The sequence below is a fragment of the Lithobates pipiens genome, unplaced genomic scaffold (genome assembly GCF_037356315.1).
Source record: "Lithobates pipiens isolate NorthernLeopardFrog02 unplaced genomic scaffold, aLitPip1_a1.2 Scaffold_27, whole genome shotgun sequence".
Lineage (NCBI taxonomy): Eukaryota > Metazoa > Chordata > Amphibia > Anura > Ranidae > Lithobates > Lithobates pipiens.
The window spans coordinates 208887777-208912792 of record NW_027507788.1 but is presented as its reverse complement, the minus strand read 5'-3'; the positions used below and the strand labels follow the sequence as shown (position 1 = coordinate 208912792).

General features: G+C 42.1%; 1 protein-coding gene across 12 annotated transcripts in view; it reads right to left on the bottom strand.

The window, feature by feature from the left end:
• The window catches only part of KIF1B (kinesin family member 1B), a 280308-nt gene that overhangs the window by 54268 nt on the left and 201024 nt on the right, over window positions 1–25016 (bottom strand). For 7 of the 12 annotated variants that reach the window (XM_077458165.1, XM_077458166.1, XM_077458168.1 and 4 more), the window contains 5 exons: window positions 15329–15425; window positions 12828–12976; window positions 11392–11570; window positions 6585–6722; window positions 1144–1392 (listed from right to left, as the gene is read on the bottom strand). In XM_077458165.1, the coding sequence (XP_077314291.1) occupies window positions 1144–1392; window positions 6585–6722; window positions 11392–11570; window positions 12828–12976; window positions 15329–15425 (812 nt within the window). The remainder of the gene's footprint in view (window positions 1–1143; window positions 1393–6584; window positions 6723–11391; window positions 11571–12827; window positions 12977–15328; window positions 15426–25016) is intronic. The other 5 variants (XM_077458172.1, XM_077458176.1, XM_077458177.1 and 2 more) reach the window with 1 other exon arrangement.

The following is a 25016-nucleotide window of genomic DNA, read 5'->3' as shown; positions in this document are numbered from 1 at the left end:
GTAGCGAAATATCAGGATATCCTAGGTAGTATTCCTCCCCCATGTAAAAGATAGAAGAGCCTCCATAGTGTAACTCTCACACAAATAATTTATTTAAATTTATTAAATAGTGATTAGAGGTGGAGGATCTTTTCTTTGGAATTCATCACTGTTCTCGGGTGCTTCTGGTGTGATGTCACGATTAACAGATCACTAAGGATTTAATTATTGGTGGACTTTAATTTTTTAACGGGTTGTTCCAGGACTTTATTATTTATGTACTAGGTCTAATCATGATTAAGTCACTTAATTATTGGCTTATGTCATTTTATTGCATGCTCTGATTTATCTATTTCACTAGATTCATTGGCATTCTGAGATATTTTTTATGTAGAGTTTTTTACAGCGCAGCTCATAGGTTTTGATATTGCAATGGGAGACTGCAAGGAAGCCAACCAAGCTTTCCACCATACTGCACTGGGAGACTGAATGGAAGCCATCCAAGCTCCCCACCATACTGCATTGGGAGACTGCATGGAACCCAACCAAGCTTTCCACCATAGTGCACTGGGAGACTGAATAGAAGCCATCCAAGCTTCCCACCATACTGTGAGACTGAATGGAAGCCATCCAAGCTCCCCACCATACTGCACTGGGAGACTGAATGGAAGCCTTGATAAAATGTTGCGGGCAACGTAGACAGTTTTCCCTACAAAATAATTTGATAAACAAGGCCTAGTGTTAGTTCTGAAAAGGAAAAAAAGATATGGCCAACAAGGCTGCCCATCACATTAAGAACAAACAGGGAAGTACGGCTGGTGGGACAAGCTGAACTTTTACAGGAAAAGTATATGCAAAGAACTTCAGTTGCATCTATTTATGGTCTACTGATTATATTGACATCCAGTTTTCACTGAAGATTCTCTCTGCTTATATATTTTAAATGAGCAGTTAGATATGCTTGCGAATTGTAATGAAAGGTGAGTAAGACCTATGTGGTTGCACTGGAGAAAAGACTCTGAAGATGTACCAGGACACATGGCCCGTAAAATCTTGTATGCTTAAAAGCAGCTAAAAGACTACCAGACATTCTCATTATTATCGTTTTGGGGTTCTGTCGGGAGCTTGTCCTTCCTCGCCCTTTCCTCGCACAACCTCACCAACCTTCCTACTAAAATGAACCAAGCAGAGCGGTCGTAAAACGGGTCCTGCCCATCGCTGAACAGATCCGATCCTTCCTCATTGCCGACATCTGAGCTAGTGTCGTCCACAGAAGGCTCGTCATCGAAATCGTCCATTTGGTCCTGCTGTTCATCGGCCAGCTCTGTGATGTCTGAGTCCGCTGTTGAAAAGGTGGGGGATGGGGTGCGGTCTGCCAGCCGCTCGTTGACGCAGCCGTGGAATATGGGTGAACTGAACAGTTGTAATGGAAGATTTGTTATCACAACCCTGAGTTACACAAGGAGGAGTAGGGTACACTCCAAATAATTTACCAGCAAAACTGAGAAAAAAATAAAATAAGTGCCATGCAAAACTGAGAAAGGCACAGACTGGCACTCAGGGTACAGACGCCAAAGCTCCAGGCTGCAACCCATGGTCACCACTCTAGTCTATGAGTGTGTGCATGTATGGATCTGTATTAGTTGTGAAAAGGGATATTGGGATATAAGTTCCTATGGGTCAGAGAATGATATGAACTGCTCAATGTACCCTATAACGCATTGAAAAAGTAAATTATATACCTGTAATCTCATTAAACTCTATATTAAAGCTCATTTCCCCTAAAGTGGTATTCCAATCAAACCCCAACTAAGCCTACATCTACTCCCACCCCCATTCTAAGACTATTTAATCTACCCTGTAAAAGAGAAGATATACTATACTTACCTATCCTGAAGCCACTCCGGTTTGGTCACATGGTCAGCTTTAGCGTAAAGGAGAGGCAGTGACAACGGCTGCAATGACGTCACCCACAGGCCTGCCATTACAGGGCAGTCGTTGTCGGCTGCCCCTCTTCTACACTGAAGCAGGCACTAGAAGCCGATCATGTGACTTGACCAGAGCGGCTTCAGAATGGCTAAGTATAGGCAAATTTTCTTTATAGATAGGATAGATAGAAGAGTCTTGGAATGGGGGCGGTATTAGATTTAGGCTTAGTTAGGGTATGACTGGAATTCCACTATAAAATTAATCTAATCTAGGCAAAAACAAACTGGCCCAGGCTTTATAAAAAGTCCTAATTTCTGTAAAAGTCAGGATTAAGCCATCAAGCTTTACCCCCCCCCCCCCCCCCAGCTTTAACTAACTGTTAAATGCCGGAGCCTTGAATGCCCAGTAAACATTTGGTTTCAACAGTTGAATGATGGAGAGTAGATCTTGGTGGCAGGTATTACAGTGCCTTGAGAAAGTATTCACACCCCTTGCAATTTCCCACATTTTGTCATGTTATAACCAAAATTGTAAATGTATTTTATTGGGATTTTATGTGATAGACCAACAAGAAGTGGCACATAATTGTGAAATGGAAGGAAAACGATAAATAGTTTTCAACATTTTTTATGAATAAATATGTGAAAAGTGTGGCGTACATTTGTATTCAGCCCCCTACTTTGTAGAACCGCCTTTCGCTGCAATTACAGCTGCAAGTCTTTTTGGGGATGCCTCTACCAGCTTTACAAATCTAGAGAGGGACATTTTTGCCCATTCTTCTTTGCAAAATATCTCAAGCTCTGTCAGATTGGATGATGAAGAGCGTCATGTTTACAGCAATTTTCAAGTCTTGTCACAGACTCTCAATTGGATTTAGGTCTGGACTGTGACTGGGCCGTTCTAACACATGAATATTCTTTGATCTAAACCATTCCATTGTAGCTCTGGCTGTATGTTTCGGGTTGTTGTCCTGATGGAAGGTGAACCTCCGCCCCAGTCTCAAGTCTTTTGCAGACTCCACACGTTTACTTCTAAGATTGTCCTGTATTTGGCTCCATCCATCTTCCCATCAACTCTGACCAGTTTCCTGTCCGTGCTGAAGAAAAGCATCCCCACCACATGATCTTGCCACCACCATGTGTTCAGGATGATGTGCAGTGTTAGTTTTCCGCCACACATAGCGTTTTGCTTTTAGGCCAAAAAGTTAAATTTTGATCTCATCTGACCAGATCACCTTCTTCCACATGTTTTCTGTGTCCCCCACATGGCTTCTCACAAACTGCAAACTGAACTTCTTGTGGCTTTCTTTCAACAATGTCTTTCTTCTTGCCACTCTTCCATAAAGGGCAGATTTGTGGAGAGCACGACTAATAGTTGTCCTGTGGACAGATTCTCCCACCTGAGATGTGGATCTCTGCAGCTCCTCCAGAGTCACCATGGACCTCTTGGCTGCCTCTCTGATGAATGCTCTCCTTGCCCAGCCTGTCGGTTTAGGTGGACGGCCATGTCTTGGTAGGTTTGCAGTTGTGCCATACTCTTTACATTTGCGGATGATGGATTAAACAGAGCTCCGTGAGATGTTCAAAGCTTGGATTATTTTCTTTTTTTTTTATAACCTAACCCTGTTTTAAACTTCTCCACAACTTTATCCCTGACCTGTCTGGTGTGTTCCTTGACCTTCATGATGCTGTTTGTTCACCAAGGTTCTCTGAGGGGTTCACAGAATAGATGTATTTATACCAAGATTAAATTACAGAGGTGGACTCTATTTAGGTAACTTCTAAAGGCAATTGGTTCCACTAGATTCTAGTTAGAGATATCAGATTAAAGGGAGCTGAATACAAATGCACAACACACTTTAAACACGTTTATTTGTAAAAAAAAAAAAGTTGAAAACCATTTATCATTTTCTTTCTACTTCACAATTATGTGCCACTGTGTGTTGGACTATCACATAAAATCCCAATAAAACAAATTACAATTTTTGGCTGTAACATGACAAAATGTGGAAGATTTCAAGGGGTATGAATAATTTTTCAGGGCACTGTATGCTACTTGGGCTACAGTAAAGTACCCATCTGTAGACTGGGCCAAGGATCGGAAGGGGTTTCTAAAGGGATGAGTTGGAAGACTAAAACAGGTACATGGAGGGATCACAACCTGATGACCTTTAGCACGGTTACCTTAGAATTATTTTAGTCCAGATCAAGATCACTTTAATATATAATGTGCATGCCAAATGCCATAGACATACATGATCTCAGCAGGATCTAAGGGAACACCTGGTAGATCCAGTGACAATAACATATGGGAACTGAATCCTAAGTGCCAGTGTGTAGGTGCTCTAAGGGGGGGAAGGATCAGCGGCTAACAAAATTAAAGAGGATACTAGGAGGCCAGGCATAGCAGGGTGCAAAAATAAACATTTTTAAAAATACATTTTCTCCACATTCACTTATATTTTATGTGTAGTGACCCAGGGAACCCCCTAAATTGCATTTTTTTTTTAACTAATATTGTAAGACGTGCTCCAACTTCATATTCACTGAACTTCATATTCACTGCATTTAGACTGCTAAAGTGGTTGTAAACCTCAGATATGAAATATGAACAAAGCATATCCCCTCTATAGTGTGTACTTGTCTCAATCCAGAACACTAATTGTCAATTCTGTCCACTGTCTCCTTCCTCTACTAACAGCATGAGTCACTTAAAATTTTCCTGACACCAAAGGAAAAATGGTGACAGGAAAGGGAGCTCCAGCAGACTGACAGCCTCAGCTTTGTTCCTGTGTGAAGGGAGGTACGTGCCTTCCCTCCAATCAGCTCTCATAATTCTCCTCACTGATTTAAATCAGAGTTCCAACCAAAAGCAGAAATTCTGTTTTAAGCACTCCTCGCCCCCTTACATGCCACATTTGGCACGTCATTTTTTTGGGCGGGAAGTGGGTACCTAGTTTTGACAGGTACTTCCTGTCCCACTTCCTGCTTCCGTCGCCTTGGCGCCCAGGCGACTCCTCCTCTTCCCCTCCCTCTCTGCAATCTTCTGGGACAGGTCACAGGTCCGAGAAGATTGCCTGGCCAATAAGAGAGCACAACGCGACTGCACAGTGTGCAACCAGCTGTGAAGCTGCAAGCTGTCACGGCCTGGTGCCCACACTGGCAATGGCAGCGCTGCGGAGAGGCTGGGGAGAGGAGTGTGGCTTCGGGCAGCCACGTCGCTGGACCTTAGGACAGGTGAGTGTTTATTTTAAAGTCAGCTGCTACACTTTTTGTAGATGCTGCCTTTTAATAAACTTACGTGTGGAACTCGGCTTTAACTTTAGCTCTCCGCCCCCTTCCTTTTAGAGCTGAGAAAGCCTGTTTAAATTAAGCACTTTGAATGGATGTAGTGGAAATACGGCTATAGATAAACAGGAACAACTTATTTTTTTAATCTCTGTGTATCATCTGAGGCCAGTCACTTCACTGGGAATATGTACGGGTTTACAACCACTTTAAATAAAGCAAATAAATAACAAAGGCTAAAATGTATTACTAGATTCACATACAATGGTCAGCTTTATTTAAAGTGTATCTTTAAAGAAATGTTTTTCCTTTAGAGCACTTTCACACTGGGGCGGTTTTTCAGGTGTTTTGGTACTAAAAATAGCACCTGAAAAGTGCCCCTTTTCCCTCCCAGTGTAAAAGCTGAGTGCTTTCACACTGGCACAGTGCGCTTGCAGGACGGGGAAAAAAAGTCTTGCATCTTTGGGGTGGTGCAGGAGCATACACTGTATACACCACCCCCAAATGTCCTGCCCATTGAAATGAATAGGCAGCGCTGCCGAAGTGCCTGCAAAGTGTTTCGACAGCGCCGCAACATGGGCGCTTTTAACTCTTTCTTTGGCCGCTAGCGGGGGTTAAAAGCTTTGCCCTTAGGGGGGCGATAAGCGCAGCTAAAACTATGGTAAAACACTGCTAAAACTAGCGGCGCTTTACCGCTAACGCACCCCTGCCCCAGTGTGAAAGCAGCCTTAGTTTTGGATAAAAACTCAATTTGATTTGATGATCACAGTCCCTTGGTTTAAAAGTGAGGGAAAATACAAAATGTTGGAGTTCTCACTGAAACAAGTATAGAGGAGAAATCATCCAATGGGGTTCTTGTTTAGGTGAGAACTATCTAAAAAGGGGATTTCCCCTCCTTTGGAAACATTTCCTCTCACTTTCTGGTTTGTCTTCAGAACAGGAAGTAAAGTTAAATCTTCCCAATGGTGTAAAGACAGCAGCAAAAAAAAAAAAAAACAGTTGGGTTTTAAGGTATCCCTGACCTGACCACGAGCACAAGAATTAAATATTCACTAGAGAATCCCTGGAAACCAATGTCATTATAGAATCCTCAGCTTTATATCATTTGCATTCCCTTCCAGTGAACAAGATGGCTATCCCACTTCTATATCCATAAATATGAACACTTGAGCAAGAAAAATATGAAGGGAAAAAAAAAAAAAAGTAAAACAAATTTAATACTCGAAAACTCGGTATGAATAATTATTTCCAGTACTGTACAATCTTTTTGCGCACTTCAACACTTTTATCGTGGTTAATTCTTACAATGACATTGCAGAGTGGTGCAAAAAAGTATCTATAGAAAATATCAATGCCTTCAAGATTTTCAACAGGGGAAACAAAACCTACCTGCCAACAAGCTTGAACCAGTGGAAACGATCGTAAAACGGGTCACCGCCATTTATTACAGTGTCAGTTTCATCCTGCACATTGGAGGCCATTTCTCCTGCCCGGTCGTACATCTCTCGCATTTGATCCAACCTCAGCCTGGTGGGATAAAAAGAAGGTCACAATATGCATCAGCGTGGAATGAACGATGCCTGAATTAAGAACTGTGTGCACAATTTTTGTGACAAGTGGGTATTTTGACCAAATCATCATTTTTATGCATATTGTCCAACTCCAAGCTGTATACACTTCAATGCTTATTGGATTTAAATATATCAGGTGATGTGTATTTGTGTAATGAGGGAGGGTGTGGCATAAGGAGATCAACACCAATGTGTGCATAATTACTAGGCCCTTGAAAAAGTCATGTGTCCAGTGACACAATTAGTCGGGAGGAGGAGCCTGTGACGTTACCAGCAGTGTTTTGTGTGCACTGTCAGCGTATGAGGAGATCCCAGCGTTATGCTCTATGCAACTGATCATTTCATATGCGATCTATCCTGCGAGGAAGCGTGAGTGAGGTTCACCCTAACTAAATAGGGATCACTTTGTTATGCCAATGGTCTTGCTTGTTTATGTTATGGAAGCCTGCTGAAAGTTGGAAGTTCATCCATTGGAATTAGCAGTGAAATCTCTGAATGAACCATCTGTTACTCAGAAGACTCATTAAGGCTTGATTATCTAGTCCCACATATGTGAATTTATTGGCAGAGACTTTGGTTTGTACACAGCGGAATGTGATATTCTTTTACCTGTGGCAAAAGTTTGCTCTATTGTTACCAGTACACAGAAGGGATTTTATATATTTCTTGTATTTTATATGATTCACTATAGGTTCATAATTATTCACTTAATTTGGTGGTAAACTGTGCAATATTAGTAGGTTAATATTAGCGCAATTATTCATTGAAAACACATATTTACTAGGCAGCTTCTTTTACCTGTTGAGAAAAAAATTATGCAAATTAAAGTGTTAATAAACCCACAAAATCAGTCTGTATATGCAGTAAAGAACGCTTGTTATACTCGCTGCGGAACCCAAGGGGTTAATCCTAATTAGGTAAAAAAGTTGTTTGAACTGTCTCCTCTGATCCTCTCCTCCTTCCACTGTCCCCAATATATTTCCTGATAATACAGAGCCAAGGGACAAGCTGCACATGCTCAGTTTGGTGTGAATTGCAAGAGAGTTTTTTTTTTCCCTTAGGAGGGTGCATGTGATTAGCACAGGGCCAATAAGCACTGTCCAGATAGAGGGTCAGGCGTCCTGCATCCTGACAGGACAGTCAGTGCAGAATGAAAACTCCTGTCACAAGCTTTAACCAGACACTAATAGAAGTCACAGGACTGCTCTAACTGCTGGCGAGAAAAGGTATTTAGCAGTTTGTAGTTACTAAAATAATTGCTGTTCCATGTGTACTGTGGGAGACCAGATATAGTGAATGCAGGGTCCTGGGTTTAGCAATACTTTAACTGCCAAAAATTTAAGAATCAAACGTGAGGCTACCAGGAACCCATTATCCTCCAGTGCTGTCCTATTCCAGAACTGCAACCTACCTGGAGTGCCCAGAAGTACAAGGGTGTTCAGTGCTCAGATACATGGCCAAGGTAAGTAAGGCTGAAACCCGACCACCACTGAACAAGACACATAAGTTGAAACGTTAAGACTGGGCCAAGAAATATCTGAAGACAGATTTTTTTTTTAAGGTTTTATGGACTGATGAGATGAGAGTGACTCTTATCATCAATAGATTTTTATTGCATTTTAAAATAATACAATGTGTGCATTGTAAAATGTTGTACAACGTAGTGTGTACACGTCAATACATAGAAATATGTTATATAAGTTGTGTTACTACAACTTAAACATCTGGTGTAGTTAAATGGTTACCATGGAGTAGTGGTACTTACTCCCCCAAGGGACCCCCACTGGGACCTCTTTTGTCTCCTGGGGGGAAGAGTTAAACTTGGTGATACGTGTGTAACCAAGGTATGTTTTGTGTCTTTACAAAGTACTCCTATCCTTAGAATGTTTAAATACGCAAATATTCCATATGGACTCGGTGCTATATCATGACCAATCTAAGTGTAAGTGATTGTACATCACGGAAATTTTTCAGCACCCGCCCATTGTTCCCATGGTAACCACAGTCTTTTTTCTTTCGCTAGACGGTCTCCAATGGAAGCCATGGCTAATTCATGGCCGATGCATGTTTACCAGCTCGAGTGTGTGTTCCACTGAGGGAACTTTATCTGATTTCCATAGCCATGTTATACTCTTGCAGCTAGTAGGATGTGTGCCGTTACATGTCTGAAGGGCTGTGGTAGGGAATCTATATTCAGGTTTAAAATCGCCAAGTCAGGTGTCAAAGGGATGTGTTGTAATGTCCGTTAGAACTCTGAAAATAGTTCTCCAGTAATTTTTGAGATGGCTACACTGCCAAAATATGTGGCAGTATGTCACCTTTAGTTGAATTGCATCTCCAACATAAGTTTGGGGAATTTTTACTGAACGAGCCAGTTCTGATGGGGTTAAGTACCATCTGAGGGACAGTTTTTGAGCGAGTTCCCATAAGGCAGAGGATTTAGTTGCTGCAGCAGATTGTTTGCAGTGCTTGTTGCCATTGGTATTCTGTGTATTTTTATTCTAAGTCAGTCTCCCAGTGTATATGGGGAGGCGCCTTAGTGAACCTGCGTTTTTGGTGTAAAACATTATAGAACAGAGAAATCCCTTTTGCGTTTGGAGACGGATTAGTTAAGAATTGCTATTGGATGTATTGTATATAGTGGTAGATGTACTTTGTCAAGGCAGTGCTTTACTCTAATATATGTGAAAAGGTCCGTATTTGGTAGATTAAATTTGCGTTGTAGAAGAGGGAAGGATTTTGGCCTGGAGTTTTGGAATAAATCTTGAATTGATTTGACTCCCTCGCAGGACCATTTGGACAATGATAGGTCTTGTGATATGTGGTGGAGAGATTCAATCGGGATTGGTATCGGTGGGGTGTTAGGGTAGGTATAACTAGTTTGGGCCAAAATTTTCCATGCTATGGCTGATGTTTTCATGGTAGGTGGTAGTGCCGGTAGTTGTGATCCTAAGGGGGTGCTCGTCAGACACCATCGTAGATTTGGGCGTAGTAGCGATTAGTATTCTATTTTGCCCCACAATTTACTAGCACATGGGTGGATCCAGTCGTTGAGTTCGTCTAGTGCTGATGCTATGAGAGTGACTCTTGATGGACCAGATGGACGGGCATGTGGCTGGATCAGTAATGGGCACAAAGCTCTTCTTCCACTAAAGGAGCCAGCAAGGGGTGGGGGGGGGGGTACTGGTATGGGCTGGTATTATTAAAGATGAGCTAGTTGGACCTTTCTGGATTGAAGATGGACTCAAAAGCAACTCCAAAACCTACTGCCAGTTTTTAGAAGACACACTTTAACCACTTAAGGAATGAGCCTCTTTTTGAGATGTGTTTACAAGTTAAAAACAGTTTTTTTGCTAGAGCGTTAACGAGTCTCTCTGGTGCCCCCCCCCCCCCCCACCTTTGGCCACATGCGGTGTTGCATGCAATAGATGTCAATGTGGAACGAATTATCTTTGTTTCCATTGACTTCTATGGGGATGCTCGCTTTGGTATGCGAGTGCTTTGGATTACAAGCATTCTCCTGGAACGGATAATGCTCGTAATTCAAGGTTCCCCTGTACTTCCAATGCCTGCCCTCCCCCTCCCCCTCTCTCAGGAGAAACTGCTACTCAAAACGAGGCTATGAAGACAGGAGGAGATCTGTGAAGAAGAGGGATGGGGGTGGGACTGGGCAGGCCTAGGCACGTCTGTCTAAAAAAAGAGAGGCGGGATGGGGGTGGGGGCGTGTATCAGAGGACAACGTTTTCAGGAAGTGAGCGGCCTCCATGCAGAATTCAGAAATAAGGAAGTAAGGTTGTCCCTGAAGAACAGGAAGAACCTGATTGTTTGGCTTTGATTAGACTTTCTAAGCTTGGCAATCAGCTATACAGAAAATGAATAACGCCAAAGATAAATATATTTTGCATATAAGAAAAAAAATGTAATTTTCGACTGATCTTCCACTTTAACACTTTGGATTGACCGAGAGCACTGTATTTGTTCAATAATGAAATTCATTCTCAAAAATACAACTTGTCTAATAATTGTACACACAGTGTAGATTCTTCCTCACTACACTGGGTGAAACAGTCTAAAGGCCCGTACACACGGTCGGACTTTTTGACAACAAACATGCAAATTAGCTGTTTTGGAGCAACATCCGACTGTGTGTACGCTCCATCGGACAAACTTTTTCTGTTTTCATCGGACTTTTGTTGGCTGTGCGAACGGACAAACTTTCTGGCAACAAAAGTCCGATGGAGCAAAGTCCGACCGTGTGTACGCAAAAGCATCGGACTTTTGTACAAGGTACAAACACGCATGCTCAGAACCAATGCAAAAGATCAGACTACAATACAGAAGTTGACCAAAGGTGGCGCTGGAGTCATTGAACGTCCTCTTTTGAAGTGGCGTCAGTACGTTGTGACGTCACTACGTTCGTGTTTGTTGTCAAAAAGTCTGACCGTGTGTATGCAATACAAACTTGTGGACCACGCCCTTTGTACAAAAGTCCACGGAAAAGTTTGTACAAAGTCCGACCGTGTGTATGAGGCTTAACTATGATCTACAATTATCATTAGCCCCAGTGTTGGGCATGGGAAATATAGGAGGTAAGTACAGCTGACTCACCATACAAGTAGACTTACCGAAGTTTCTCCATTGACCAGTAGTGGGTAGCCCCATTTTTCAGGTCCTGCACCTCCACAGCAACCACGGTGCGTGGGAAGGGTTGGTCCTCTGCAAGTTTTTCAGCTTCAGGCGGAAGCAGTTCCGGAGGTAGAGGGGAATAAAGTGTGTCCGTCAGCAGCACAAACTGAAACTGGACCTGTGGAAGTAGAGAGCAAGATAGCCAACCTTCTCTTACAAAAAGGGGTTACAAACAAAGCCTGTACTGGAATACTGATTTAAAACAGCTGACCATTCCCCCTACAAGCCAATTTAACTGACGAAACTGGAGCTTATGTTCCAGTGACCACCCATTTGACCTGCTATGCCCAGATAAACCTGAACTCCAGAATCCTGGCCACTTTCGACCATTAGCTCCTTTCTCAATGCACAATAATATTGCTTTTAAATGTTTTATAAAACAATGCCCTACTTTTCGATTTATAAAGGTTTTTCACTTGTGTGACATCATTGACTCCTTCAGAAAGATGTTACTGCGCCTGGGAGGGAATCCAAGCAGGTGGCACACATCATATCTCACATGCTTCGTAGAGGCAAATAGGTCTATATTTGCCATGGTTCCATGGGAATGGACGGCCTATGAGGGAAAGCGCTATGCTAACTAGAAAACAGTTTTTAGCATAGCTACCAATCAATGGTTGTTGGTGGGCCATTACTGGAGGAAGAAGAAATAAGACCAGGGAGAATAGGGAGAATACAATAATACAGGACACAATACAGGTGGCATATGTGACCTCCTAAGAGTAGAAGAACTTGTAGAAAATCCAAGAAAGGAAGAGCGTTTTTGGGTAAGCTAGTAATAAGATCGTATTCCTCCTGGCTGGGGTTCAAATTTAAAGATGAATTCCAGAAAATTCAGTCACTTTGTAAAAAGTTAAAGCACACTATGAGTTAGGTCCAAGCAGCTGCATGACATTTCCTGGGCTTTTCTCTATTATTTATATCCGACAGGTTTACTGCTCTGCCAGGAATAAGATACTCAGGCTGCAAGAGAGAAGGGCGCACAAAGCAGATTTGCCCTCTGCTTCCCATTCAGAGAAGCCTTTGTATTTGGTGAATGTGTTCTTCTGTGAATGGACAGGAGATGGGAAGGGGCAGGAACAACAGCAGCAGTGACTTTCCTGTTAAAGATGCATAGCTCAGAAGGATCAGCATTGCTCTCCCAGAACTACAATGATAGCGTCTTCCAGGAGTACTATAAAGCTGTCGGATATAAATAACAGAGCTAAGCCCAGGAGGTGTCATGTACCTCGCTGGACTTAACTCATAGTGTATCTTAATTTTTTACAAAAGGGCTGAATTCCTGGAATTCAGCTTTAAACTAAATGCCATCCAAACCCCACGAGCAATAGGACATGGCCCACAGCAACTAACTGGAATCAGAGCAGTTTGTTACCTTCTTCTTCAGCTCCACGCTAATGGCGTTGGCTTCTTTCAGGTAGATGGCATTTCCCCACAGCAGATCCCTTAAAGATGTGAACTGATGGTGTTTCCATTTCTTAAATGCCCACTCTGCCAGATCATACTCATGCTGTGTCCAGGGCACTGAAATGGAAAGAGATGGGAAACCTATTATCAGCATTGGCACACATCTTAGGGCACATATCTGGACTGGACACTAGCATCAGGTACACCGGGCATACAATGCTCTTATAAATAACGGAGCTCCATTACACAGAATGAGTGGATTCTGTCACTTAGTATTTGCACTTAACAGAGACCTGCACAGAAGTTGGAGCTGTAAAACGTCACAAGTAGGCAGCCGGTTTCTTACCTTCAGTTTTACCTGGCGATCCTGCCAAAAATACACTTCCTGCTTTAAGGTGACAATGCCCGCTCACCATACTATATCTGTGGAGAAGCAATGTTGTCACCCTAAGACAGATCTAAAGAACACCTTTCCCTCTTCCCTTCTTCATAACAGAGGGAAGGGGTTCTGTACTTCACAGTGACAGCTGGGAACAATGTAACAGAAGAGATGTAGAACAGGCAGAGGCCACAGGAAGTTATCAGAGTAAAAGCTTTCTGGCAGATCAACAGGTATTTGTGCATGTGCTGTGGTGGCTGCATTATTTTTTTTGGCTTTTTCTCCTTTATTTTCACCCAGTGATCCTGCCAGTAACACACTTCCTGTCCTAGGGTGACAATGCTCTCCAACTATACTATAGCAAGGTGAAGCAGCGTTATATCAACCCAGGACAAAATTAAAGTGGCATAAAGTTAAAATGTGTTTTACCTTAAAGTAGAACTATAGGCAAACCTTTTTTTTTTTTTATTTTTTTTTTTGGATAGTGTAAGTGGGGGTTATAACCACTGTTAGATGGTGTAAAAAAAAAAAAAAAAAAAAAAAAAAAAAAAGCAGAGATTTCCTTTCACTTCCTGTTCCATAGCCAAACAAGTGAGAGGAAATCCCTGCAAATTAAGGGAATTCCTTAGGGACCCCCAGGTCACCAGAACTAGTGACCTCATCGGAAGACCTCCCCCCCTTCTATTACTTTTCTGGGGACAACCCAACATTTGGGATTTTATTTTAATTTTTACTTTCAATGATAATGGTAAACAGGACAAATAAAGAGGGTGTATCTCCCTAATGGGGAAACAGACAGCAGTAAAAACTGACAGGTGTTCTAACCCCTCTCCACTCTATCCAAAGCTAAAGAACAGTATTGCCTTTAGTTATACTTTTATAAATTTTACATCTTGCTGCCCTCCCCCACCTCCCAAAATACTTACCTCAATTGATCCAGCATTGTGCACGGCTACATCTCTTCGCTGCTCTCTTTCTCTTCACACAGGGACTCTGAGCCACTGTCAATCAAACGATATGAGGAAAAAGTGGGGGATGGGGCCAAGCAGCGATGTGTGTGTCTATGGATCGCAGCTCCGTTAGACACATACAACTCTGGAGCGAACACGCATTGTGTGTCCTCATAGAAAGCAGCTTGCAATGGGGGCACATGGAAAAGAGAAGCCAAGATCACCAGCAGGGGAACCCATAAGAGGAGGTCTGGGGCAGCTCTGTGCAATACCATTGCACAGAGCAGGGGAGTATAACTTATTATTTTCATTTAAAAAATGTGCCTTTAGTAACATTTTAAAGAACAGCAGCCCCTTTCCCCTTCTTCATAACAGAGGGAAAGGTTCCTGTACCCCACAGAGATAGCTTTTTCACTTTTTGAACAGATGCTTTTAATGGTATATTTTACAGACAAAAGAGGAAAAATATTAAAGCCTTTATCAGCAAATGAATCATTATCAAAGTTTCCAAAGATTATATACCAGGAATATGCAATTAGCGGACCTCCAGCTGTTGCAAAACTACAAGTCCCATCATGCCTCTGCCTCTGGGTGTCATGTTTGTGGCTGTCAGCGTCTTGCTATGCCTCATGGGACTTGTAGTTCTGCAACAGCTGGAGGTTTGCTAATTGCATATCTCTGCTATATACTGTATATGTTCCTCTTTTTATGTGTACAGGTCATCATGTGCACTTTAATGCCAATACATGAGCAAAAGAAATCTTGCGATTCCACCCATCCATGATAAATTTCCAATTCCTATAATTGTATTCCGACAGCCATCAACAGGTGACACCTGGACAGTGGCTGCATCTGATTGGATGCAGTAGCTGATTGGCAGAGAATTTTCCCACCTAGCTGATTCTACGAAAGTCAACTTTTGTCAAGCCGGTTGGTGCCAACAGGGCCCCCACAAAACGAATTTCAGTCAGTTTAAGCAGGAATTGACTGAACTTCTGTATGTGTATGGGCAGCTTTAGTCTAAGCACCAAAGGCTGATGATATAGTAAATTTTAAGAGGATGTATCATATGCTGTATGCAAGATAACTACATACAATCAGACATGTTCCTATGTAACCAGGGTTGTGACAGATGTTTACCTTCCTCTTCCTCCTCATCCTCTTCCTCGGTGGTCTCTGCAGTCAGTGAACGGGTCTCCACTTGCTTCTGAAGGGCCAGGAGTTTGCTTTCATAATCCTGAGGACGGAGAGACAGGACGTGTAGGCGAGACAGAAACACACACACAGCAGCTCCACAAGGTGGGGGAGAGATGAGACAAGATACAGGAAGGCACATGGATGAGAGACAGTTCGGTACCATTTGGTGATCCTCAAAACTCCCACATGTAATAAACACTAAGCCTTCAGATGAAAAAAAAAAAAAAAAAAAGATGTAGTGCCTTTGGAGACCAATAGGATTCTCTTCACTAAATAGCAGACCACGGCCCAGACCCAGACCAAGTGTGGGTCCCGTCTGCACCACCCAGCTCCTGTCCCCTGCAGCACATGTCTTCAAGCTCCCACCCCCGCCCCCTGCCTGCCTACAGGGACTTATCCAACAGGTACACTGTTTACATATATGGTCTTTACCTATCTACAGATGCATTGTGATAGTTCCCAACTGAAATTTAAGGATGGGCATTCTGATGGGGACACCTGATCTATGGGGCCCTCTGATGGGGACACCTGATCTATGGGGCACTCTGATGGGGACCCCTGATCTATAGGGCCTCTCTGATGCTGATAGGGACCCCCCCTCCATCAGGTCTGTAATCACCCTCCCCCCCCTCCGAGTCATAGGCGGCTTTCCCGGCTTCTCCTCCCGGCCAATACGGTCTTTAGACCTGCTGCCTGTCCTGATTGGCCAGGAGGAGAAACAGGAAGACAACTGCGAACGTTGATTCGCTGACGTCACAAGTAAGTGGGCTTGGGGTGCAGAGCACTGCGCCCTAAGCCCAACCTTTTTGAAGCCAATTAGAGCCTCAGGCTCTAATCATGTGCTTCAAAAAAAAAAAATCTATGCATCCGGCGACCTGCATGGAGATAAGGGGGACAGCACCCCTGCATCCCTTACTTATGGACCAGTCACCACTGCTACCAACCCGAAAGGGGGACTTGGTGGCTGTTAAGGAAATATGAGCTTCATTTTTTTTTTTTTTCATTCACATTTGCTTGTGAGGGAGATTCCACTTTTGTAGTAATAGCAATCCAGAAATTCTATATGGAAATAAGTTTATTACTGTACTAGTTAATGTAAAAGATACCTGACCAAATGCATAATACAGAAGTTTTATTTTTGTTTTATTTAAAAGATATACTTGATGTACCTGTGTAATATATTGTGGTTTCCTCTACCGGATTGACTATATGGTCAAATGTGTATACACCCCTCAAATTACTGAGGTCACGTGTTTCCTGTTAAGGCTACAGCATACAAAGATGTTTTAAAAAATTATTCCCTTTCAAACTTGTAGTAAAAGTTTGAAGAAGGCCCTTGTATGTCCCAGCATGACTGTGCCCCGTGTACAAAGCCAGCTCCATAAAGACATGGTTTGATGAGTCTGGTGTGGAGGAACTCAAGTGGTCTTTTTAGATCTCAACAACAACCCTACTGGACACCATTAGGCTGGGTTCACACTTGTGCGAATTGGAGATTCAGCAGGAGATTGTGACTTGCTCTCTATGTAGCCGGTTCACATATCTCCACATCGGCTCCGGGCTGAAATCGGACCTGAAACGGTGAACGGACTCATTGGACTCTTGCTGTGAGCCGTTGCTTGCTCAAATGTGAACCCAGTCCTAAAATGTATTGAAATGCTGATTGTGAGCCAGATCTTCTCATTCAACAGTACCTGACCTTACAAGTGTTTTCTTGGCTGAATAAGTAGAAATTCCAACAGCCACACTCCAAAATCTTGTGGAAAGCCTTCCAAGATGCATGGAGGCTGCAAAGAGGGGGGGCAACTCCATACTGATGTCCATGGTTCTAGAAATCACATGTCCAACAAGCTCATATAGAAGTGATGGTCAGGTGTCCATAAACCTTCGACCATATCATGTAGTTACCCAGACCTCACAACGGCTGAGACTTGGCAAGTCTAAGGATGTATTGCCAAAATGCTGCAATAAGGAACAGCTCACTTGAGTTACAACTGTCTGTAGATGGCACTACAATTAGTGTGCCCCCTTCTCCTACATGCGTCTGTGGACTTCTGGGAGGAAACATTGTCCCAGCTGGAGGCTGACAGTGCACAATGTAATCTTATACAGCAGAATGGGTATTTGCATGTTGAAAAGGTTACAATATTTATTATTGCAATTTTTCATATTCAGACTCATTATGGAAAAATCAGCTGGCACTGGGCATTCATTACAATGAATTTTAGGGAAAATAAATATAATCCCCAATTCCAAAAGGCTGGGACGTTGTGTAAAATCTACATACAATCATAATACAATGATTTGCAAATGTCATAAACCGATATTTTATCGACAACAGAAAAAAAAAAATCAAATGTTTAAACTGAGAAATTTTAAGAGAAAAATCAGGTCATTTTGAAATTGATGGCAGACCAGTAACATGGTTGGGTATAAAAATAGCATCTTAGTGAGCCAGAGTGTCTCAGAAGTAAAAATGGACAAAGGTACACCAATCTGTGAAAAGCTGGGACTAAAAATTGAACAATTTTAAAATAATGTTCTTCAACATAAAATTGCAAAGACTATATATATATATATATATATATATATATATATATATATATATATATATATATATATATATAGTAGATGATATAGATGATATATATAATCATCAAAAGTTTCCAAGAATGTGGGGAAATCTCAGTGCACAAGGGACAAGGCTGAAACCCAATATTGGATGCCTGTGATACATGAGCCCAAAGACGGCTCTGCATAAAAACCAGGCATCATTCTGTGATGGACATCACTGCATGGGCTCAGAGATGCTTCCAAAAATCACTGTCTGAACACAGTTCACCGTGTTGTCCAAACATACAAGGCAAAGCTCTATCATGGAAAGAAGAAGCCATATCTGAACATAATCCAAAAACATTGCTGTCTTCTCTGGGCCAAAGCCCATTTAAAATGGTCTGTTGCAAAGTGGAAAACTGTTCTGTGGTCAGACTGATTGAAAGTTGACATTCTTTTTGGCAACCATGGGCGCCGCATCCTCCGAAACTAAAGAGGAGCGGGACCTTCTGGCTCAGTTCAAAAGCCTGCATCTTTGATGGTATGGGGGAGCATTAGTGCGTATAGAATGGGCAGCTTGCACATCTGGAAAGGCACCATTAATGCGGATAGGTACAGTATATCCAGGTTTTAGAGCAGCGTATGCTCAGGCAAAAATGGGACAACATTCCTCTCCCAAAAACTCCAGCAACTGGTCTCCTCAGTTCCCAGATGTTTACAGAGTGTTGTCAAAGTGGTAGCAAAGCCTTGTTTCTGAAAAATTGCTGACAGACTAGCGACAGAAGAGACCTTGGTCTCTTCTGTCATAAAAGCTTCCAGCTGCCTGTCAACCATCATGTATATTGAGCCACGCAAGCGCAGCTCAGTGTACACTTCCGGCCAGATCTGTGCCGCGGCAATGTGAGTCATGCATGTGTGCACAGCCATTCCAGCGGTTGAAGATGGAGAACCCGGAAAGAAGACCAGGTGAAGATGGAAGCACCTGGGACCCACCGGATTTAACACACTACAGCGCTGGAGGGCTTCTTTGACAGGCAAGTCTTCCATAATGTGCTAATATGCAGTGCATACTACATTATGGCATATACCCGCATGGGGCCCATAAAAGAAAAGATAAATATTGGACTTTACTACCGCTTTAAAAGAGGGGATGCTACACCATGACCCTGTCTCAACTTTTTTGGAATTGGGGTTGTACTTTGCCAGTCTTTTGTTGTCCTACTCAACTTTGAGACGTGTTGCCGCCATCAATTTCAAAATTACCATTTTTTTTTATATTAAAAAAGGTACATTTTCCCAGTTTAAACATTTTCTATTTTCTACTGTGAATAAAATACGGGTTCATGAGACTTGCAAATCCTTGCATTCTGTGTTTATGTACAGTGCATCCGGAAAGTATTCACAGCGCTTCCACATTTTGTTATGTTACAGCCTTATTCTGAAATGGATTAAATTCATTATTTTCCTCAAAATTCTACAAACAATACCCCATAATGACAACGTCAAAGAAGTTTGTTTGAAATCTTTGCAAATTTATTTAAAATAAAAAAACAAAAAAGAAATCACATTTACAACAGTATTCACTTCCTTTGCCAACACTCCGAATTGAGCTCAGGTGCCTCCTGTTTCCACTGATCATCCTTGAGATGTTTCTACAACTTGATTGAGTCCACCTGTAGTAAATTCAGTTGATTGGACATGATTTGGAAAAACACACACCTGTCTATATAAGGTCCCACAGTTAACAGTGGATGTCAGAGCACAAACCAAGCCATGAAGTCCAAGGAATTGATTGTAGACCTCCCAGACAGGATTGTATGGAGGCACAGATCTGGGGAAGGGTACAGAAAATATTCTGCAGCATTGAAGGTCCCAATGAGCACAGTGGCTTCCATCATCCATAAATGGAAGTAGTTTGAACCACCAGGACGCTTCCTAGAGCGGGTCGCTTGGACAAACTGAGCGATTGGAGAAGGGACTTAGTCAGGGAGGTGACCAAGAACTCGATGGTCACTCTGACAGAGCTCCAGCTTTTCTCTGTGAAGACAGTAGAACCTTCCAGAAGCACAACCATCTCTGCAGCACTCCACCAATCAGGTCTATATGGTAAAGTGGCCAAATGGAAGCCACTTCTCAGTAAATGGCACATAACAGAACGCCTGGAATTTGCCAAAAGGCACCTAAAGGACTCTCAGACCATAAGAAACAAAATTCTCTGGTCTGATGAAACAAAGATTGAACTCGTTCTCCTGAATGGCAAGCGTCATGTCTGGAGGAAACCAGGCACTGCTTATCACCTGGCCAATACCATCCCTACAGTGAAGCATGGTGGTGGCAGCATCATGCCTTGGGGATGTTTTTCAGCGGCAGGAACTGAGAGACTAGTCAGGTTTGAGAGAAAAATGAATGCAGCAATGTACAGAGACATCCTTGATGAAACCTACTCAAGAGTGCTCTGGACCTGAGACTGGGGTGAAGGTTTATCTTCCAACAGGACAACCCTAAGCACACAGCCAAGATAACCAAGGAGTGGCTATGGGCCAACTTTGTGAATGTCCATGAGTGGCCCAGCAAGAGCCCTGAACCCGATTGAACATCTCTGGAGCAATCTGAAAATGGCTGTGCACCGACGCTCCCCATCCAACCTGATGGAGTTTGAGAGGTCCTGCAAAGGAGAATGGGAGAAACTTCCCAAAAATAGGTGTGCCAAGCTTGTAGCATCATACTCAAAAAGACTTGAGGCTGTAATTGGTGCCAAAGGGGCTTCACCAAAGTATTGAGCAAAGGCTGTGAATACTTATGTACATGGGAGTTTTTCTTCATTTTTTATTCTTAATAAATTTCCAAAGATTTCAAACAAACTTCTTTGTCATTATGGGGTATTGTTTGTAGAGTTTTGAGGAAAATAATAATCTTTAATCAATTTTGGAATAAGGCTGTAACAAAACAGAATGTGGAAAAAGTGAAGGGCTGTGAACACTTTCTGGATGCACCGTAGATTTTACTTTTTTGGAATTATGGTTGTATTAAAAAACAAATATTCCATCCATTATTTTGGCATAGCTGTGTTCCTCAGGCCATGTATGTGACATTCAGCTGTTTGTTATGATGCTTGTGTAAAATGATAAAACTGGCACAATACTTCTTTAAAATTAAAAAAAAATCCCACTTTTTGCTTTTCACAATGCTTTCTAGATTGGGAAAGTGTCTAACTTCTAGCTTCCATCTTTTCGTTTGGCTCTTAAAATGTAAAAATAAATGAGCGAAGGAGCCAGGTGATCCGTACAGTGAAGAGGAGGAGTGAGTATGTGAAAGGGGTGATTAAATACAATATAGTTTTCTCATTTGGTTTGTTTAAAAAAAAAAAAAAAGATTTAAAAGGTGATCCTTGTCTGACTCAAAAAATAATGCCGATTTGGCCAGGTAACAAGTATTTCTAGAAAGAAGCCAGCAATAGCAGACCCCATAATTCTTTCATTACAGAGCACACATAAATACACATTATACAATAAAACGTATTTCCACTTTTGCATTCAAATTGGGATAGCACCTACTTTATACTTGTTATATGTCCCCAATCACAAATAAAAATTGCTGCTTACCTTTTTTAAAAAAGTGGTGCTCCACCCAAAATGGAGAAGTTCCACTTTAACCACTTCAATACCGGGCACTTATACCCCCTTCCTGCCCAGACCAATTTTCAGCTTTCAGCGCTCTCACACACTTTGAATGCCAATTACTCAATCATGCAACACTGTACCCAAACAAAATGTTTACAATTTTTTTCACACAAATAGAGCTTTCTTTTGGTGGTATTTAATCACTACTTAAGAAAAATGCTCCCGATGCCAGATCCGATACCCGCGAAAGCAACCCGGCGCAACCGGAAGTCAGCAGGCGGAACAGCGGAAGTGATGCTCTGTGTCGACGTCGGCGGTTGGACATCTCGACGCCCATCTTGGTACACCCTGCACTCGGCTGCAGTAAGCCAGCTCAGGCTGGGTGTAACAAGATGGCCGCTGCTGCTTTTATGCGGCCGAGTGCAGGGTGCATCAAGATGGGCCGTCACAGGCAGCCCATCGGTGCTCATAAATGCCACCTATCAGTGCCTAATGTCCATAAGTGCCGCTCATCAGTGTCAGCCACTTGCCAGTGCCTGCCATCAGTGCCCACCATCTGTCAGTGCCACCTAATCCTATCAGTCTTACCTAATCTGTATTGTGCTTTGAAAACTGTCACATGACATAAAAAAAGAAAAAAAAAGAATCGGTATCGAATACTTGAAAAAAAAAGTATCAGTACTTGTACTCGGTCTTAAAAAAAGTGGTATCGGGGCAACCATATCTATATCTATATATATGTGTGTGTGTGTGTGTGTGTGTGTGTGTGTGTGTGTGTATACACACATGTCCAGGGTTGTCTGTCTCTAACAAAGTGTTAAATATCTCAGGGCTTGGGTGGTACACTATAAGTCAGTCTCCTATCTTGATATTTCCATCTATTCAAAGCGATATACACCACCTATGGTGCCCGGTGTATAATCCTGCTCCACAAACTAAAAAGGTAAGGTTTTTTTTTTTTATTGATTTTAATTATTTTTCGGTATGCTGCGTGAATAGGAACACATAACAAACATATTGTTTCTCAAATTTGACTGCAAAGCTGAAAACGCACCTTAAACTGGCAATACACCCAAAAATGTAATACTGTATATTGCAGCTTACCAATCATTACATGTGGCGGCCGCATTTTTTTTATTTTTTTTAGGCCTTTTTTCTGTTTTCACCTAGTGATTTGGCCAGTAACATACCTCATGTATTAGAGCGCCCCCACTCTGGATCAAGGACCACAGGGGGCAGCATTGTCAGCCTGGGGGGAGGGTAGGAGTGTTCGATGTACTAGCACATTTAAATAGACTAGCAAATTAAAGCCAAACTCCAGGTAATACTTTATAAGCAGTTGCAGCAAACTGTTTTTTCAGCTTAGGATAAAGGTTTTACAAGAATAAATAATAGTTGATCATTATAAGCACCCTCTTAAAATGGTTTGTTTCATCCCTGTAAACCGATACAGCTGGAGAACTTGTATTTAGAAAAAACAAAAAACAGACTTGCTGGCTGGATCACCAGATGAAAAAAAAAAAAAAAACAATAGCAGCCATCACATCTAAGAATTGGTAACCTGCAATATATTACATGTTTACTTTTAGATTTATATTTTGTACTCCAATAGCATTAAAGGTGGCTGCATTTTGCACTTTAACCACAAGATGGCGGTGTGCTATTGCAGTAAATTGATGCATTCATGGGACAACAGTAAGGGGAAATTGCACCACCACAGCCCCTGGACCTGTAGGGGGACACAGATACCAATTGTGTCACTTCTAAAAGGAAAACTTCCTTTTTTTTGCATCAAACACGCTCTTTCTTCTTCAAAAGCATATTTTTCTATCAATAATGTACTATATACTGTATAAAATGAAGTTAATAATTTACATCAAGTCTAAATACAGTAGAAGTCTATGATAATGAAAACTATTTATATATCTTCCTTATGCTCAGATATGTGCCTAATACCAAAGCGCATTTGTCATTGCCCTGCAGTATAGAGACTAAACACAAAAGTGCTCTTTAAAGTGGAGTCCCACACTTTTTTACTCCCACAGCCCCACCGGTAGCTAATACCTGTAATCTTTTTTTGTTTGTTTAGTTACTTTTATTTAAATATAAAACATTTTACTTTTTTTTTGTAAATTTTTACATGTTTTTAAAATAATAATAATAAAAAAAAATGTAAATACTTTTTTAAAATGTAAAATATCCTCCACTTCCGACCCTAGTCGCTGCTGGCAATGTACGTCATATCTTGACTCCCACTGACTCCTGGGATTGATGACACTGATATCCCAGAAGTCAATGGGAGTCAAGATGTGATGGGCATCCTCCGCTTCTGCCATCACATTATTTCTGCAATCAACACAGCGTGTCCTGACTGCGCAGGTGCGAGATCTGGGAGGTGCATGCTGGGTATCCAGCGGCACCAGATCCCGGAAACAAGCATGAGCGGGCTTCAGGTGCCCACAGTAGCAATGGCCGCTGTCCAAAGAAGGGCAACAAAGCTAATAAAGGGTCTGGAGTATATTAGTTATGAGGAAAGGTTGCGAGCGCAGAACTTATTCTCTCTGGAGAAGAGACGCTTGAGAGGGGATATGATTTAAATTTACAAATACCGTACTGGTGACCCCACAATAGGTATAAAACGTTTCCGCCTATGGGAATTTAATAAGTCATGCGGCCACTCACTGAAACTAGAAGAAAAGTGGTTTAACCTTAAACTACCTAGAGGGTTCTTTACTGTAAGAGCGGCAAGGATGTGGAATTCCCTTCCACAGGCGGTGGTCTCAGCGGGGGGTTTCATAAAATGTATTATATAAGCACCTGAACGACCACAACATACAGAGATATACAATGTAATACTGACATATAATCACACACTTAGGTTGGACTTGTGTCTTTTTTCATCCTCACCTACTATGTATGCATACCAGGGACACAAATGAAGATTTATAAGCCACATCAATAACCACACTGATAACAGTTTACACTTTCGATTTCACTAGCAAAGAACATCACAGGGGTGTTTTTTTTTTTTTTTTTTTTTACACAAGGAGACTGGAACTCTGCTATTACTACCCTGATTGGCTCAGGGGTTTTGGTAACCCTCTGATCTTGATATGCCTAGGTCTATACAAGTTTCAATAGGTGCTCACTGGGGAGGCAGGGTAATGCCGCATACACACGCTCGGACATTCCGACAACAAAATCCTGGATTTTTTTTCAGACGGATGTTGGCTCAAAACTTGTCTTGCATACACACGGTCGCACAAATGTGGTCGGAAATTATGAACGTCAAGAACGCAGTGACGCAGAACATGTACAACGAGCCGAGAAAAATTAAGTTCAATAGCCAGTGCGGCTCTTCTGCTCGATTCCGAGCACACGTGGAACTTTGTGCGTCGGAATTGTCTAAACACGCTCGGAATTTCCGACAACGGATTTTGTTGTCGGAAAATTTGAAA